The sequence below is a fragment of the Notamacropus eugenii genome, chromosome 1 (genome assembly GCF_028372415.1).
Source record: "Notamacropus eugenii isolate mMacEug1 chromosome 1, mMacEug1.pri_v2, whole genome shotgun sequence".
Classification (NCBI taxonomy): domain Eukaryota; kingdom Metazoa; phylum Chordata; class Mammalia; order Diprotodontia; family Macropodidae; genus Notamacropus; species Notamacropus eugenii.
In genome coordinates this window covers 447,455,812-447,471,385 of record NC_092872.1, presented here as the reverse complement: position 1 = coordinate 447,471,385, position 15,574 = coordinate 447,455,812, and the positions used below count along the sequence as shown (strand labels likewise).

Here is a 15,574-nt window from a genome sequence, read left to right as displayed (position 1 = left end):
GAGTTAGGAAGACTCATCTTCCTGAGTTCAAATCTGGCTTCAGACACTTACTAAGCTGTGCCACACTGGATAAGTCACTTAACCCTGTTTGACTCAGTTTCCTCATCTGTAAGAGAAGAAAATGGCAAACCACTCCAGTATCTTTGCCAAGCAAACCTCAAGTGGGGTCATGAAGAGTCAGTAAATAGTGGGAAAATCTAATGACTGATCAAAAGATCCTAAAGGCCACAGTCCTTTGTGGTCCCTATCCACTTCAAAAGTGATTTTGGCAAAGTAGCAAAAAAGGATTCAAGGGGTGGTAAACATTATGCAATTTTTAGATGATCCACAAATTTTAATAATAGTGTTAATCCCTATTTCACAGGACTGTTTTAAAGAGCAAATGAGATAATAAATGCAAAGCTTTAAAAGCCTTAAATATAATTGTCAATTGGCATAGAAATGTCAACTATTATTATATTTCTCTTAAAAAAAAATCACAGAATCCTAGAACCATCTCTTCTGTCCAAGAGTAGTCCAGATCCTTCCGGTGAGGGTTAGCCATACACAGAGAATCCAGAGTACTCGGTCTGCGTACTTAGAGATTAAGGAGATTTTAGGGAGCATCTAGTACAATTGACTCATTTTAAAGAGGCAAAAACTGAGACGCAGAGAAGGGACGTTAACTGGCAGGCTGGGCAGAATGGGTAGAATGTCGGAACTGGGAGGGCACTTGAAGATAATATGGGGTAAACCCCTCATTTTAAAGATGAGAACAACGGAGGCCCAGAGAGAAGTGATTTGTCCACGGTCCCATAAAGAGCACGGGGCCAGAGACGGGGCTGAGATCCAGGTCTCATGTCTCCTAGGACTCTTTCTGTGAAACCACTTACTGGTTTGCCTGGATTGGGATCCCGGTCCTCAGTCAGTCCGTCTCCTCCCGTATCTTGGCTGTCGTCTTGCTTAGTGCAGCCGGGAAGGACACCCGGCGCGCCTATGTGCACCCCCAGGCCTATGACGCGGACAGGATTCCCCTCCCCAGGACCTGGAGATCAGCCGGTCAGCCCACAAGTTCCTACTATGTGCCAGGCATTTGCTAAGCGCTGGAGATACAAAGAAAGACAAAAAATAACCCCTGCTCTCTAGAAGCTCAGTCTAGCGGGGAGACAACCTGCAAACAACTGCGTACAGACAAGATACAGACAGGATAAACTGCATGTCATCTCTAAGCGAAAGCACTAGCAATAAAGGGGAGCAGGAAAGGCTTCTTGCAGAAGGTGGAATCTGTGCTGAGACTTGAAGGAAGCCAGGGAAAGCAGGAGGTGGAGGTGAGGAGGGGGAGCATTCCCGACCAGGAGAACCGCTACCGAAAATGTTCTGAATCGGGAGATGGAGTGTCTGGTGGGAGGAACAGAAAGGAAGCCGTGGTAACTGGATCGTGGAAAATAACGCGGAGGAAGCCTGGAAAAGTAGGAAGGGGCCAGGGTATGAACTCGGCTGTGAGTTGGGGGGCTCGAGGAAAAGGGGGGCGAGGGACAGAGAATCACGCAGGGCGGGGAGGGGCAAGGGGGAGGGCTCCATGGCTTGGCTGTCCAGAGAAGGTTCTCCCACGTCACAATTCAGCATCGATCCCCTGCACGAGACAAGGCGGCCTTTGCCTGCTGCATGTAGGTGTATGTGCAATTCTCTCAGCGCGTTTATGTGCATAAACCAGAGGTATAAGAAGCGCTGCTAGATGTGGGAAACTACAAATCCCAGGCGGCTTAGCGAGTCCTGGTATGTTTCCAGAGACGCACAGGTCTCTGTCGTGTAACTCCCGCGACTCTCCGTCTTGAGCCATTCAGAAGTAGGGCTGTAGGGGCTGGCAGAAAGAAGAAGCGGAAGGGCAAACTTTCACGCCTTGACGCAGAGACGCTGCGCGTCTACAGGAAGTGACGTTGAACAGAGTTCCGGCTTCGGCCTTCTCCGCCGCCGCCGCCACTGCGGGTTGTTATTCCTAAAATGGCGCCCCTGGACTTGGACAAGTATGTGGAGATCGCGCGGCTCTGCAAGTATCTGCCGGAGAACGACCTGAAGGTAAGGGCCGGGCTTCTGGGCCGTGCCGGTGGGGCCGCGGGGCGCTGACTCCGGAGTCCCCCGCCTTCCGGGAGTGGTGCAGCTGAGAGTCCTCCCGCCCTTCTTCCCTCCTTCTTTCCGTCCCGGCCCCCGCCCCTGTCAGCTCCGGGAGCCCCGGGGAGCGGGGGCGCCGGCAGCGCCACCTCCCTGCCTCCCGGCGGCTTCTGTGCCTCTTCCCTTCCCTCCACCCCTTCCCCACCAGGCTCTGGAGCCGAGCTGCAGAGAAGGGGGGAGTAGCCACAGAAAGTCAGAGCTAGAGGGGCCCTGAGACATCGTCTGGTCCAGCTTCTCCGTTATTTTAACAGATGGGGAAACGGAGGTGCAGAGAGGGGTGGGCACACCCGAAGTCAGCGGCAGAGCTTGGCACGGGGTGAGGGTGGGGACGGGGGCAAGGGGGCGTAGGCAGTGGCCTGAGGTCGGATCTTGAAGCTCGCTCGCCTGGCGGTTCCCAGCTGAGACCTGGGGGTGCCTCTCTCGGTGTGGTCCCCCATCGGCGATGTGGCAGGGGACGTGCCTGCTCCAGAAGGGGTTCTGCGGGGTGATTCTTGGAGCCCCTTCCAGTTCTGAGATGCTCTGATTCTGTCATTTAAGGGGAAAGTTACAGTTGAAGTGTTTGAAGGGTTGTCATGTGCGAGAGGTATCGAGCTTGCTCCGCTTGGCCCCCGAGAGCAGACTTAGGAGCAGTAGATGGAAGTTGCAGCGATTGCGCCTCGATGTAAGGAAAAACTTCCTGCCAGACCACAGCTGACCAAAAGTGGAATGGGCCACCTCAGACCTCCCCTTCTCTGGAGGTCTTCCAATAGAGACTTGTTGGCCCAACTTCTTGGGGAAGCTGTAGAAGGTATTGCTGCTCAGGTATGAGTGGGTTCAGATAACTTCTGAAGATCTTCTAGTTTTTAGAGACTGGGGTTTTGATAGCTGTTTGTACTGAAGGTTCCGTCCCCTGTCCCCTGGAGAAGAGGGATTAGACTTGTTCTACCTGACTCCACGGACCAGAAGTAGGAACAAGTGGGTACAGGTTTTCAAAGTGGCGTATTTTTCAGATTTCCTGAAAATTAGAAAAGGGGGCAGAGACGTGGGGGTTCGGGCCGAGAAGATCGGGGGTTTAAGTCTTAAAAGAGTCTTTGACATGCACAGTGCTTGTGGCCTTGGGTAAGTCACTTAACATCTTAGGGCTCAGGCGGCTGTTTAAGACAGTGAATTGCAGAGAAGGTGCCAACTTAAATTGGTAGAGGGAGTTTCCTCTTCTGGGATTTCTGTACACCAAGTCAAAGGTTCAACCCCTGTTCCCTCTTCCCTAAAAAAATAGAACAGGTTTATAATGGAGTCTGCTCCCTGAATAAGTTGCGAGTGTCCAGGTGCTGGATTTTGTCAAGCAAACGGTAATAAAGCTCATTTATTCAGGAGGATTTAGAGGGAATTTATGTTTAGTTACAGTATAACTAGGTGATTTTTGAGGTCCTTTCTGACCAAGAGTTTTTGTGATTCTACTGTTGTTGCTCTCTCCTTAAAGGGGGAATAGCCATTTTCTGATCCTTGAAGATTCGGGACTGTTAAGATCAAGCGTTTATCTCTCTGCTTCAGATTGTAGCAACTTGCTTTGTTTTGATTGAGTGGCTAATGATAGCCCCATTTTAGACTTAACGATACTTGCAGGGAAAAAAAGTTTTCTACTTTGTTGCAGAGTTTGAGTGTACAATATTTAGGTTATTGTTAAAATATGATAGCAGATAGACATTGTAATTTAATTCAGGAAAGTGAAATAAACCATATTTCCTTATTTCTCTCCCATGCCTCAAATTGACGTTGCCTATAAGACATAACAGGACAAACTTACTTGCTTGTTATACTTGTGTAAAGGTGTGGTAAAATAAGCTCTTTTGTTAGAATGTAAGATCCTTGACGGTACAGATTGTTTCATTTTTTATATTTGTATCTCCAGTGTCTGAGTTCCTAGTATAGTTCCTGGTACATAGTAGGTGCTTATTAGATGTTTATTGATTGACTGGTGCCTCTTTTAGCTGTTTTTAAAGTTTAATCTTCTCCCCTCCCCCAAGTTGTTCCTGATATACTGCCATGTTTTAGTAATTTGAGAATGAAGGAATTTAAATCTCTGGAATATTGGAGGTTTTTTTCTAAGTGGTTTCTATGTGTAGTGCTTAGTTTTTGTGCTTACAGGTGGGGACTAGTGCCAGAGTATTGGTTTACTTAGTAAACTTTGATCAGCTGTTTGCTAACTGGTTAACCTGTAGACAGATTTCTTTCCCTTTTTGAGAGATTAAAGGAATTTATCAAGGTAAAATGTATAAATTCTGTTCTTATAAGAAAGAGGAGTCTTGCTTCTTTTGCTTTGTAAGTCTGCTCAGTTCGTGAAATTTACACTTAAGTGCAACAATTAGTATAAGCTATTATATTTTGTTTGGAAGAAATTTATGGGCAACTTATTTTTAAACAAGATGTCTAGAAACAAATGAGAAGTCAAAAGATTGTTTCAGTAATCACAGTTGTGCACATTTGCATAGGTAGTACTTTGCAACTTATGAAACATTTTCCTCATAACACTCTTATGAAGCCGATTATATAAATACTATCCTAGTGTGCACCAGAAAAGTGAAGTGATTTGTCTGTAGACATGTAACTAGTGATAGAGTTGTGATGGCAACTGAGGCCTTCTGACTTCCATTTCTAGTGTTATTACTTTTCTAATTTCTCTGTTTCTTCATCTCAGTGTCTTAAGATTTTATCCTTGATTCTTGTCTCTTGGCAATCTCATTTCCACACCTTCACCCATTACTGTAATACAGATGACACCCAAATCTTGTTCCACTCCTGGCTTCTCCTGAGTTCTGGATATACATGAGTCCTTCTACATGAGTCTATACAGGACCTTTCACTGGCACTTCAAACTCAATAAACCCCAAATTGATTTCTTATTTTTTCCCCAGTACAGTGGAAAAAGCATTGATTTAAAGTTAGAGGACTTGGATCTGAGTCTAACTTCTGCTGTATATCAGCTATGAGACCTTGTTTATACTTCCTTACTCTCTGGGCTTGGAGTTCAAAGATCTGAATTCAGATCAGCTTCAGAGGTCCTTAATAGTTTTGTGACCTTGACAAATCACTTAACCTCTGCCTGCCTGAATTCCCTCATCTGTACAATGGGATGATAATAGAACCTACCTTACAGGGTAATGGGGATCAAATGAGAAATTATAAAGCACTTAGTATAGTGCCTGATACATGGTAGGAGCTTAATAAATGTTCCCTCCTTTCTTCCCCTCCCTTATGCACTTAGGTTAATTATTGGTTGTTTTGTATTATAGTTGTAGTTGTATATATGTAATAGAGACAGCTAGGCGGTGCAGTGGTTAGAGTATTTGACCTGTAGTTAGTGTAGTTGCACACTTTGTGTGCAAATCTAGCCCCAGACACTTACTTTGTGAACCCAGGCAAGTCATTTTCTGTCTCAGATTCATCATCTATAAAATAAGGATAATAATAGCACCAACCAAGGGTTGTTGTAAAAGTAAAATGAGATAACAATTGTAAAGTGCTTCACAAACTTTAAATTGATAAAGAATTATTATTTATCATTGTATCTGTTATCATGTTCTATCCTTCTCTTAGATTCTAAACTGTATGAAGTCAGGGATTGTTTCTTACCTAAATTTTACAACTCCCCCTTGTTTCTATTTACAAAGTGCTGCAGCTGTTCAAATAAATTTTTGTTGAATTGAATTAAATCCCTAATTTAATTTTAAACTAGTTTGGCTTTTGTTGGTAGCATTGCCCAGACTTACGGTGAAACTAATGAAAATAATAATAATAACCCATTGCTTCTAGAAAAGCAGGTGTGTCATTTGATTTGCCTTATGGCTCGACTCACCATCTCTTTGATTTTTCAGACCAAAACACCTGTCCTTTCGTAGCCACCGCATGCTTCTGTCTAGTCTCCTCCATTAGAATGTAGGAAGATTAGGGACAGTTTCTTTTGCATTTCTATCTGTAGCACTTAGCTCAGCCTGGCACATAATAACTGCTTTTTCATTTATTCTTTAGCACTTTAAGGTTCATAGAGTGCTCTCAGGATAACCCTGGGAGGTAGCCAGTTTGAGCCTTTTATCTCCATTTTACTGATGAGGAAATTGAGGCTCAGAGAAGTTAATTGAATTGCTCAAGGCCAAGTGACACAGCAAGGATTAAAATCTGTCTCTTGCATCCTATTATAGAACTCTTTCCTTTCTATTATGGTGTTTCTATTAATACTATAAAATTCACTACTAAATTTAAGAACAGAGAATGAATGTGAGGTTTGGTTTTTCTTTATTAGATTCAAAGCTATTCTAATAATTGTATTTGCCAGTAATTAACTGTTACTTCTCATATTAAAGTTAGTCCTTCTTTGAAGTCTGATACCATCTTGAAATTGTGCCTTAAAATATTTTTGGAAATAACCTATTATTGTCTTAGACTTTAGAAAGCCTTCATGTGCTCAACTTAGCTTTCTGTCCCACCCCTTCAAACTAAGGAAAGTATAATTGTCATCACATTTTATTTCCTTTTTGAATCCAGTTATTTTCTACCTAGTTTAAACTGTCATGACTTTTCTGGGCAACAACAGATAAGAAAGTTTTGTGGATTTGCCTATAAAATAAGAGACCTCCCTGTTGGAAGGGCTTTGTGGAATGCATTTTTAGGATTGCTAACTTTTTGCTTGTAAAATGGTCAAAGAATTCATTGCGTGATTTTTCCCTCTATTGGTGATGAGTTAGGTTGTACTTAATTAGTCTAGTCCCTGGATGGCAGACAGGCCAGCTGTTGTGGCATTTATTTTGAAAGTTCTTCCAGGTTGGTGGAACTTGCCAGAGCTTGCATTGTGTAGCCTTTGAGAATACAAAGTCATCTCTTTACCACAATCATTGTATTATGAGTTGTACAGTTTGACAAATTTCAGTTTGTTTCAGTTCATGAAGTTGATGTAGAAATAAGAATTCTGGGTCAAAGAAAAGGTTCAGAGTACTCTAAGGCTCAGTTTCCTCATCTGCAAAGATTGGACTAGATCTTCTCTCGGGTCTCCCCCCTTCTTATCCAGCACTGTCACCTAAGGGATTCCAATACCAATATGTGACTATATTAAAGAGAAGGAGGCAGATACATGAGCATCGAAGTCACTCAGTGATCATAGATGCCATCCCTTACCTGAAGTCTTCCCTGATAGCTCTCCTCTTCCTCATTCATCACTCAAGTAGTTACTTTGCTCTGCTCTAATTAATTTGCAGAGTCATAATATGTTTTAGTCGACTATAGTTTATAGGTCTTATCAGTCAATAAGCATTTATTAAGTGTCTGTTGTGTGCCAGACATTGGATGGACAAAGAGGTAACCTCTACCTCCAGGGAACTTAGTATTCTATTAGAGGAGAGAATATATTCACACATGAAAATAATGGCTGAATACAAAATAATACACAGTATTGGGACTGTACTAGCATTTGAGGGTAGCCAGTACTAACAACCAAGCTACTAAAACTGAGGGTTTTTAGGAGTTGGTGTTTGAGGAGGGTAGTTCAAAGTGAGAAGGGAGGCCATTCCAGGCAGGGGAAACTGCCTTTGTATGAAGACAGAAGATAGAAATCCATTGTGAGAGGAGCAACTAGCAAATCTCTTTGAGTGAAATGGAGTGTGCTTGAGGTAGGAGTGGATGGGGAGGTTAGAATAATGTGTTGGAAGGAGACTTTTAACTGCCAAACAAAGGAGTTTGGTTTTGATCATAAGAGGCAATAGGAAGCCACTGAAGCTTCTTGAACCAAGGTACGTGATTAGGAATATCAATTTGGCAACTATGTGGAAGATAGATTAGATATAGTAGATCCTGGATGTAGTAGGATGAGCTTAGATAATATTGATAACCTCCTTCATTTAAACTTTTATCTCCCTGAGGACCTATCACAGTACTTTTGTATTTTAGGTGCCTAATAAATGTTTGAGGAATGAATCAATCCTTGAGGGAAAAAAAAGTTTATTCTTGTGTGGAAATTAAGTGAACTTCTTACCTGAATTATTACTTGACTTTTGAAGTGTCTAAATTGAAGGTACCTAACTTGTGTCAAATGGATTTGTGACTTTATTTGGAAGCATGAAAACCTAACCATGCTGGCCCATTCTGTGTGATTTTCGTCCATGCCTACTCATAAGTTTGCCACAAGGTAGCGCACCCAACATATTGGGGGCCTTTCTTAGTTTTTCCTGTTGGAAGTACTAGAATAAATGATAAATGCCAAGGTATTTAGGGTAAACAACCTGATATAGATATCCAGGACTGGATGGAAGTATGAAAATCTCTTAGCTTGGAATGTATAAGACTGTAGGTCACAATCTGTATTCTGCTTCACAAATAACCTGTGTATGGATTAATGGATTACACTCATTATAAACTTTTTTGGGGGAGGTGGCCTTGACCTATGACTTATTTTATGTAAAGAAATCTTTGGTGGGGAAACTCCCTCTACTCACTCAGATCCACAGCTATACTTCAGCTTAGAGTTTGAGTGTTGTCTAGAGCACTCAGAAGTTAAATGACTTATCGGGGAGCCCCTTTGTCAGAGATAAGACTTGAAATCAGGTCTTCTGATTTCCTGGTTCTGAGGCCGAATCACTATTCTTTGTGCCCTGTTGCCTTTCCTACCAAACTTGCAATTAAATATATATATTTATTAAACACCTTATATTGAAAGCAGTAGATTTAGACAGAATGCAAACAGGAAATGTCAGATTCAGTGTTAGAAATGGCAGAGCTCATAGAGACCAGCTATTCTAGCCTCATCATTTTACCAATGGGCAGAAAAAGTCTCCAAAAGATGAAGTGAGTTGCCCTGGTCACATAGCAACAGTATTTGAACCCCAGGTCATCTGACTCTTATACAGGACAATTTAAAGTTAATTATACTGTGTCTCCTACTCTAAAGGTGCTGACATCTTTATAGTGTCTGTTATAATCCCTGCTGGACTGAAAATTGTGAGGATAGAACCGTTAATCATTTTTGCGTCTCCTTGCAGTCAAACACAGTGCTGTGAATGTAGTATATACTTAATGAATATTGGCTGTTTTAAATTGTTCCATATGACTATGATTCTTAATTTTGCATCGAGAGTCTTGGGAATTACTGACCATAGTTTTTCTCTTATCTATTTCTTCATATCAGGGAGCTAGTGAAATAAATGTTAAAGGGGGCTCTGTTGAATAGCATTTTTTTCTTTTATTTATTTTCAGTGTTCTACAATCACTACCATGTAACTTAGTTTTTTTTCCCTCCCCCTTCCTCCGCCTCTCTCCCCTTTCCTTCCCTGAGAAGGCATACAATTTTATATAGGTTCTACACATACATTCCTATTGAATACATTTTCACCACAGTCATGTTGTATAGAAGAATTAAAATGAATGGGAGAAATCATAAAACAAACCAAAACATAATACAAAAGAAAATGATCTACATTTTGCGATTCAATTCCATAATTCTTTCTCTGGATGTGCAAGGCATTTTGCCTTAAGAGACCACTGGAAATTTTTTAAGTCCTTGCATTGCAATGAACTTCTAAGTCTACCAGAAAAAATCCTCACACCCTGTGGTTGTTGCTGTGTACAAAGTTCTCCTGGTTCTGCTCCTTTCATTCAGCATCAGTTCATATAAGTCTTTCCAGGCCTCTCCGAAGTCTTCCTGTGCATCATTTCTTATAGCACAATAGTATTCCATTACATTCATATAACCATAATTTATTCAGCCATTCCCCAATTGATGGGCATCCCCTTGATTTCCAGTTTTTGGCCACCACAAAGAGTGCTGCTATAAATATTTTTGTACGTGTGAGACCCTTTCCCATTTTTATGATCTCTTGGGGATACAGTCCTAGAAGCAGTATTACTGGGTCAAAGGGTATGCACGTTTTTGTACCCCTTTGGGCATCCAAATTACTCTCCAGAATGATTGGATCAGCTCACAGCTCCACCAACAATGAATTAGTGTTTCAACATCTTCCCCAACATTTATCATCTTCCTGTTTTGTCATGTTAGCCAATCTGATAGGTGTGATATGGTATCTCAGAGTTGTTTTGATTTGCATCTCTACAATCAATGGCGATTTAGAGCATTTTTTTCTTATGACTATAGATATCTTTAATTTCTTCCTCTGAAAGCTGAATAGCTTTTTTAGAGGAAAGCAGAATAATTTCTGTAAGGGAAAATCAATACCTGACAGCTAATAAAAAAAGTCTTAGTGAACTAAATAAAAACAAGTGGTATGGTGGAAAAGCAATTGTATTTGGGGTCAGAGGACTTATGTTGTTAGAATTCTGTCTCTGTTACCATCTGTGGGACTTGGGGCAAAGTTAACTTGCCATCTCAAAAACAAAGCCTTGTTTCATAGCTATAGTCTACCTCTTTGCTGATGTTAGTAGGGAGGCACATTTCACCTTTACTCCTCCAGAATTGAGACTGGTCACTTTTCATAATGTGATTATTATCAATCAAGTAGGCAATAACGATTTATTGTGTCTTTTATGTGCCCAGAATTACACTAGTTGTTGGAGTAAAAGCAATCCCTATCCTCAAAGAGATTTTATTTGAATAGTAGAGATGACAAATCGGTATATACAAGATAGATGCAGAGGAGGTGGAAGGTAACATTAGGGAGGAAAGCACTAACAACTTGGGGGATCAGGAAAGAAGGTGACATTTGAGCTGAATCTTGAAGGAAGCTAAGGATTTCAAGAGATAGGGGTGAAGAGTGAGAACGTTTCAGGAATGAGGGATAGCCGATATCTAGTGACAGGAGATGAAACCTATGTGAGGAACCAGCATGGTCCATTGGACTAGCATGGGTAGACTGTAAAATACTTGGAGGGGAATAATACTTGATAATTTCTTTTTATTTATTTTTAGTTTTCAACATTACCTTCTATAAGATTTTGAGTTCTGATTTTCTCCCATCTCAGAATAATGCATTATAACCCGTATCTACCTCAACATTGTTGTATTTATAATAGACGTGCCATTGCAGGTTTGAGTTTCTCTTCTCTCCTCATTGTTTTTACTGTGTAGACTATAAAATTCTTGTAATTCTCATTTCTCTTTTAAACCACTCAGGAAAAGCATCTTTGGTTCCATGTTCTCTACAAATTCCTCAGGGTCTTCTGTCTTATCAAGTGGTGGATCTTTTTCCTTTATTTTACAGTACTTATTCATGGATTCCTGAACTTGTTTACTACAACTTGAGGCCATATTTCCTTCTGTTGTTATTGTACTTTTTTTGGGTTGATTTATCTGTGTATGTTCAGAGTCTTTGAGATTTCTTCTTCCTGAAATCTTTAGTATTTTCCGAATCCCTCTCTTTCCCCCTTTTCCTTATCACTCATTTCTTTCCAGGCTGGATCTGAAATATTCTCAGCCTCCTCCCACACTAGGCAATAGGTCTCTGGATGGTTAGAACTGGCCCCAGTTGGTTGCAGTGGGTCTCTTTTAGTTTTGGTGAAATGCTACGTAGGCCTTGAAACGCCTTTGCCTCCCCCATACAAGGTTTTCTGTACTGATGACCTGTCCGACTTTCTCTGTTCCTCAGTTTTCTGGGCTGGCACCAGCAGTTCAGAGCCTTGCAGCACTGGTGCTTTCAGGTTACCACCTCCATCACGCTTTTGCTTAGGAAAGGCTGTGGCCACTTGGCTATCCTAGCATGAGCACACTTCTGCAACCAGAACTCACAGTTTTCATGGCATTGGGGAAAAAAGGAGGAGGGACTTGAATATAGAGGGTAGGTTTTGATATAAGCCTGTGTGTGTGTGGTTTTTTTTAAAATTCTGGATGTCCTATCATAGAAATAGCTGAAATTACTTTATCTTTCATGCATAATTTCTATTTTTGGAGAGGTTTTAAAGGTCATGGGGATTGAAGAAAATATCTAGTCCTCCATCTTGTTACTCATGTGATCTAGACATCGGTTATAATATATTAAGAACAATCATTATGACTATGTTGCCAAAAAACCAACCTTGGTTGGAATATGCTGGGTGTTCCTGTAAAGTTCCTCTCCTGCAGTAACAGAATTTTCTACCCCCTTCATGATTTTATAGATTCTCATCTGTTAACAGATTGAATTCAGCACACGTTTATTAAGCATCTATCATGTGCAGGACATTAGGGATACAAAGACAGAAGCTAAAGTCTCTGACTTCAGAAGCTACGTCTTTAGCCTAATTGATTTAGTCTTTTTATTCTCCATATCGTGTCACTCTTTTCTTTTAATCATTTTATTTACACCACTCTGGATCAGTGATATTATGTTTTATCTTCCTTGAGGTGGTACATTGGAAACAACATGCCGTATTCCAGGTGTGGACAATACCTGGCACTCATATGTTATTTTCTTTGTCATTTTCAGTATTTTTTCTGATTTTTTTCCCCCCTTTTTTGGACATTAGTAGCACATTAAGGCATGAAATAGGAGATAGAAGGTCAGGTTCAGGGAGTTTGGCTGGAATGTAGACTGTGTGATGAGAAGTAATGTGAATAAGTTTAGTATTGGAATCAGATTGCAGAAGGCCTTAAATGTGTTATTTTATCCTAGTAGTATTCAAAAATCACGGAACGTTTTTGAATGGGTGATGGTGGTAATGTGGCACATTTTTGCCTTAATTTTTTTTTTTGGACAGTTATTCAAGTGATGGATTACAGAGTGGATTAACTAGAATCCAGGAGACTAATCAGTAGACTATCACAGTAGTCCAGGTAAGAATGATGAGAGTGTCAAGGAGCATAGTGTGATTAAAGAGAAGGAAAGAGATTTGTGGAGGGAGATTTGGTAGTTTGGCAAGTAACTGCCCAGTTTGATTTTTTTTTTAAATTAAAGGGGGCATCCCTTGAGCAACTACTTAAAGAAACCTGTTCATTGAATGGGTGTATCTCACTCAAAGTGAGAATGATATAAGACCTTGACCTGAAAGGTCCAGAGTCTCACATTGCATCCTGGACCATCTCCAGCCGTCCTGATGAATATCTGGCCACTAGACCCAGATGGCTCAGGAGAAGAAAGTGAGGTTGGTGACCTTGCACAGCCCTCCCTCACTCAAATCAAAATCAGTTGCAAGTCATGTCATCATCTTGATGTCATGGTCCTCTTCGAGAATGAAGGACAAACACAGCAAATGCCTCATTTTGCATAGAAATTATCCTTAATTCTTGAGGGCTATGTCAATGAAGTCTAAGTTCTAGAATGTCCTACAGAGTTGAAAAGGCTTCTATTATAGGTCTCTCTTTGTCTCCTTATGACCTGCCTATCAAAATTTAGAGAAGCTTATGATTAAGTATCAGTGACTAGGAGATGAATTTGTTTAGGCCACAACAACTTATGAAGATTGCAGAATGCATAGGAAGGTAGGAAGAAAGTAACTATACTTAGGAAATTAGAGTTCCTTAAAGTATGGTAAAATACAGGTAAAAAGCTTAAAAAAATAAATGAATACACCAAAAACGCAGTACAGATTTGGCTGGCGTTAACACTAGACCCTATTCTATTCCTTCCATGTATGTTTTTCTTTTTTCTTCTTCTTCTCTTTTTAACAGTCAAATCCCCTGTAGCTCATCTTCCTTTCTGAAAGATTGATAGCTCTCTTTTTTTCAAGAGCTCTTCTGTTTTTAGGTAATGCAGTACACATTTTGATCTTACTAGATCTCTATATATGGAAATCATTTACCCACTCATTCAGAGGCAGAGGACTACAGGTAAGCTCTGCACCATTTACTTTTAGACAACTACATTGTCCTTTGGAATTGCAAGTGTACTATTATGTCTTACTTTGTGCTTTTCATTTTAAGAAGGGTATTGATAACCCTTAGTGCCTCCTGAGAAAGGGGCTAGGATAGTGAGGGAATTTGAAATATCTTTTAAGGTCCAATCCAGTGCTACTTCTTTGTAGCTTTCCCTTTCTCTTCCTGTTGTTTGTGGTCCCTTTCTCCTTGAATTTTCCTAAAGTACTTTGTCTTATTCTTTCCTTACTTTCTTTTACTTTTTATACTTATGCTTATCTGTGTACAAGAGAGGTAGCATGCTATAGTGGTTCCCATTTGGGAGTTCAGAAACTCCCATGATGGTCCAAGGGGTTTGCACTAAAAATTCTTTAATGATGCTTTAATCAGTGAATAATTGCCCAATTAAGTTACAGATACATTTTTCAGACAAAAAGTATGTCTTTGCTTGAAGCATTATAGATTTGTTTCTGTAGGGATTTGGAACCATCACAATTGTGTGCACAATGGTTTTGTTTTTTGTTCGTTGATTGCACTAAGTGCCATGTATTTTTGCAGTTTCTCAACCTGTCACCAAATTGTTTCCACAACTGCCATAAGGGTTCAGCATTCCAGCTCAAGCTGCTTCTCAGCCTTTAGTCAAAGACACATTCATACCCTCATTTTTGTACTGTAAGTTACACCGGAGTACGCCCCTCATTTATTTCTATTACCCTGTAATCGCATGTCATAAGCTGTGTAATCATTTGATCATGAATGATTCTGTCCTTGCAGGACAAATGTCAGACTTTGAAAACCGCGATTGCTGGGCATGTGCATCATAAGTCTTCTTGAAACCATCATAAATTACAGAAACAAACCTAATGTTGCTTCTTACTGCAGTATTAAAACTTTTCTGTTTTAAACCTATTCTTTTGTTAGGTTACTATTCTTGTACCTGGAGGATTTTCAAATGATCTGGTTGACAGCACTGGTCATTTGTTCAGTTTTGTCTCTGTGAGAATGTAGGTGATGTGATAGCTAGATGGTACGATGGAGAAGTCTTAGGAGGGCCTGAAGTTGAATCTGGCCTTAGACACTTAGTAAATGTGTGCCCCTGGGCAAGTCACTTAACTCTTTTTGCCTCAGTTTTCTCAACTGTAAAATAAGGAGGAAATGACAAACTGCTGCAGGATCTTTGCCAAGAAACCCCAAATGAGGTCATGAAACGTTGGACGTGATTAATGGAGTAAACAAAAAAACTGGTATAACAGTGGTAGAAGAGAAGAAAGTCATGTCTAAAGAAATTCTTTCCTCACTAAAGTTTGTTCATATATGGAGCATCCTCAGAGTTGTCAGTTATAGTACCTTAAAATTCCACCAGCATTTTGGGACACCTTGTATAAACCTTGTTAAAAATGAAGCAATATATGCCTATGCACTTTAAGTATATCTATCTGTCATTTAATACAGTGCTTGTCATTAGTCAATAGAATAGTAATTATTTTATAACTTAATTTTCATTTTCCTTGATTACTTTGGTAGCTAAAAAAAATAATTTCCATTTTCTAGCTTTGAAAGAGCTTGTAAAATTATCTTCCTATTTCAGCCATATATTTGTATGAGCAAAGATTTTTGCTTTCTTCTTGTCTTAAGTAAAAATACAGAAATAAACTTGATGCAGAATTAGATTTAAGATTGTATTTGTCT

At 40.4% G+C, this 15,574-nt stretch overlaps 2 protein-coding genes across 7 annotated transcripts in view; one reads left to right on the top strand and one right to left on the bottom strand.

Moving 5' to 3' along the window:
* RABEPK (Rab9 effector protein with kelch motifs) overlaps window positions 1–1,706 on the bottom strand; it is a 33,751-nt gene extending 32,045 nt beyond the window's left edge. The window contains exon 1 of one of the 4 annotated variants that reach the window (XM_072631910.1): window positions 873–1,706. The gene's annotated coding sequence lies outside the window, so the exon portion shown is untranslated. The remainder of the gene's footprint in view (window positions 1–872) is intronic. The other 3 variants (XM_072631913.1, XM_072631914.1, XM_072631911.1) reach the window with 3 other exon arrangements.
* Window positions 1,707–1,835: 129 nt separating this feature from the next.
* Window positions 1,836–15,574, top strand: part of PPP6C (protein phosphatase 6 catalytic subunit) — a 37,227-nt gene continuing 23,488 nt past the window's right edge. Inside the window, exon 1 of one of the 3 annotated variants that reach the window (XM_072631916.1) lies at window positions 1,836–2,055. In XM_072631916.1, coding sequence (XP_072488017.1) covers window positions 1,981–2,055 — 75 coding nt within the window. In that variant the 5' untranslated portion in view covers window positions 1,836–1,980. Of the gene's footprint in view, window positions 2,056–2,716; window positions 2,950–15,574 lie in introns of those variants that run through there. The other 2 variants (XM_072631917.1, XM_072631915.1) reach the window with 2 other exon arrangements.